Source organism: Heterodontus francisci, unplaced genomic scaffold (assembly GCF_036365525.1).
Source record: "Heterodontus francisci isolate sHetFra1 unplaced genomic scaffold, sHetFra1.hap1 HAP1_SCAFFOLD_261, whole genome shotgun sequence".
Taxonomy (NCBI): domain Eukaryota; kingdom Metazoa; phylum Chordata; class Chondrichthyes; order Heterodontiformes; family Heterodontidae; genus Heterodontus; species Heterodontus francisci.
This window is the reverse complement of record NW_027141501.1, coordinates 295,167-297,873: the sequence shown is the minus strand read 5'-3', so window position 1 is coordinate 297,873 and position 2,707 is coordinate 295,167. Positions and strand designations below refer to the sequence as shown.

At 43.9% G+C, this 2,707-nt stretch overlaps 1 protein-coding gene across 1 annotated transcript; it reads right to left on the bottom strand.

Moving 5' to 3' along the window:
* Positions 1-1,330: 1,330 nt before the first annotated feature.
* LOC137363892 (probable G-protein coupled receptor 139) lies at positions 1,331-2,475 on the bottom strand. Its single transcript, XM_068027402.1, has 2 exons — positions 2,295-2,475; positions 1,331-2,241 (listed from the first exon to the last, which is right to left on the bottom strand). The coding sequence occupies exons 1-2, from the start codon at positions 2,473-2,475 to the stop codon at positions 1,331-1,333; spliced, it is 1,092 nt and encodes a 363-aa protein (XP_067883503.1).
* Between the last annotated feature and the right edge of the window lie 232 nt (positions 2,476-2,707).

The following is a 2,707-nucleotide window of genomic DNA, read 5'->3' as shown; positions in this document are numbered from 1 at the left end:
ATACCTCAATAGGGAGGATTTTAGAGATGGCATGAAGTCAGACATATGGGAATGGTTGTAGGGCTGGAAGCGATTGGAAAAAAGGTAGGGTGGAGGCCATGGAGAGATGGAAACACGTATGGAAAGCTTAAAACTGAGGCCTTGCATAACTGGGAGCCAATGCAGGTAAGCAAGTGTCGGGGTGAAGTATGTATGGGACCTGGTCCGAGTAAGGACATGGGCAACAGTGTTGCAGTTGAACTCACGTTTACAAAGGGTAGAGTGCCGGAGAGCAGCAGCAACAATTGAAATAGTCAAGCCTCGAGGTAACAAAATCATGAAAGAGGGTTTCAGCAACAGATGTGCTGAGACTGGGCCGATGTTAAGTGGAAACGAATAGGCCATCATAGTGGTGTTTGGACACCGAGACTACGAACAGTCTGGATCAGCCCCAGGTAGTGACCTGGAAAGAGGATGGAGACAATGAGCAGCCGCCAAACTTAGGCAGTGAGGATGCTGGATCCATCGCCAAGCCTGGCTCCACTGCTTCACATAGTGTCCAGTCTCCCCACCTGAGAACCCCAGTTGTGCCTGTCCAGACGTGACCACTCAATGGCAAAATGCCCCCACCCAACTGTCTGCTAAGGGAGAGAGAGAGATGCAAGGGTTCAAAAAACAGTTAAAAATAATACTTATAAATTCACACAAGGTGTATTCCAGCATCTATAGCATTTTGATTTGTAACATCAACCTTTCTTTTTTCCTTTCTGAGTAAATGTGAGGTGCTCAGAATGGAACCAGTGCAGGTAAAGGAGAGACTATGGCTGTTGGTTCTACTCTTGTCCTGCCGTGTGCATTGTTCATCACCTAATCAGAAACAATTAAAAATAGGTTTCCTGCATCTGAAACATTTTCTGTTTTGTAAGCAAATTTTTCTTTCCGAGCAGATTGTTTTTGGTGTGTCTGACTCCTCCTGCTAATTTAATTTTGGACCTACAAATGTCACCTCCAGCTCTGGCTTACTACATTTTTTTGATTTTGTCTGGGGGAGCGTTATTCCATAGGCCATCATTTATGCAGGTGCAGTTTTTATAAAGAACATTTTTTTAATGAAACACAACTTAAAATAAAATGCCTTTGTCAACATCCACGATGAACTCCAGCCGCTGCGGTGCACATTCCTTGTGAACCAGCAGAAATAGTGCCACGGCCCAAGCACAGTGGCGGCTCTCACGCCGCTGAGTTATTTTCAGATCACCAGCGATTTCTGGCGTCATTCAGTTGATGTAATTGTGGGGATACATATTCCATCCATGCGATTGAAGCACGAGGATCCACCTTTCGGCTGCTGTCAGTTGTTTTGTTTATTAAATAATTGAACAATTAATATTACAGGATATTTCACCGCACTCTTGAACTGTTCTCTGAACTTGGACTGGGTCGCCCCATAAATAAATGTGTTTGTGCAGCAATTTAAACTCCGCAACATATATCCGACTTGTTGAAACATATATTCAGAATCATTGTAAGCCGTGGGATTTGTTCCTGTAATGATATAATATAAGAATTCTATAACATACGTCAACCACAGAAGTATGAAGCTGCTGGATATGGTGAAGAGTAAAACCATTGACTTCCTTCTGTTCTCCATCTTTGGATCATTGCGATTCTCTCCCTTTTTCAGACCCTTTAGTCCTTTCCGGGCTCGACTGGCCACTAAAATGTATCTGACAGTCAGAGCATTGAGCAACAGAATTAAAGCAAATGGCAGCAATGGGGTTAAAACCTTATCAAACCAGTCAAATGCCACCCATCCAGGCTCTGTATAATAGCTTGGTTTTACATTCCAGAACCATGGTACATTCTCAAGTATCTCCACAGGTTCATATATAAAGTAGAAGGGAACGTTTTTTGTACAGAACAGAATGCAAGTTGTTGATAACATCACAGCTGCAGTTTTCTCAGTACAATATTTAGTTTTCAGCTTTTGGCAGCAAATCGAGACAAATCTGTCAAAGGTGAAAGCGACAGTGAGCCAGACAGAAATTTCTGTGGCTGCACTAGTCAGGAGATAGATTACACTACATACAGGGGTGATGTTCAGGAAACTCTTTGGGAAATAATAATAAGTCATTTGGTTCAGTATGACCTCGGTGATAATGACCAATAGATCCGCCACTGCCATGGCCACCAGGTAGCGAGTGGTACAAGTGGAGAGGCCGTACTTTGCCCGGGACAGGATCAGAATTGCCACTAAATTAACTGTAAGTGAGAAAAGAGAAAAGAGACTAGTAATTGCCAATCAAACGTTTCACTGCCTGAGCCAAGACAGTAAGGACTCAATTGTAGCACCAGAAATGTTTGGGTGTACTCAGATGAAACGTGAAATAGTTTCAACCATGGTTTTAACACATCTCCAACCTGCCTAATTCCAGTGTTAATAGTGACGGGCCAAAGGGCCGAGTAGAAGACCGCTCCTGGTAGGAGGGGTCGCATGTTAAGTGTTTTAATGAGGCTGGCAGATTTCTGAATTAACCTGATTTACTGGTTTAACATTGGCTTCTCTGACTTTCCAGGCCCTACGAAACCTGCCAGCTGATGGGAGGAGAGACAATCTTTAGAAAGAGGGTTTGTGTGCAGCACTGCTTGTGGGTCAGAAAGCGCAGGAGTGCTTCTCCTGGAAGTCCAGGTTCACAGCCCATCAAACTCCACCGAGGCAAAGCACCCT

Coding starts and splice junctions, on each gene's coding strand:
- LOC137363892 (XM_068027402.1), bottom strand. CDS start 2,475: ATGCGACCCCTCCTACCAGGAGCGGTCTTCTACTCGGCCCTTTGGCCC. Junction 2,242..2,294: donor TTACTGTCTTGGCTCAGGCA/GTGAAACGTTTG, acceptor TCTCACTTACAG/TTAATTTAGTGGCAATTCTG.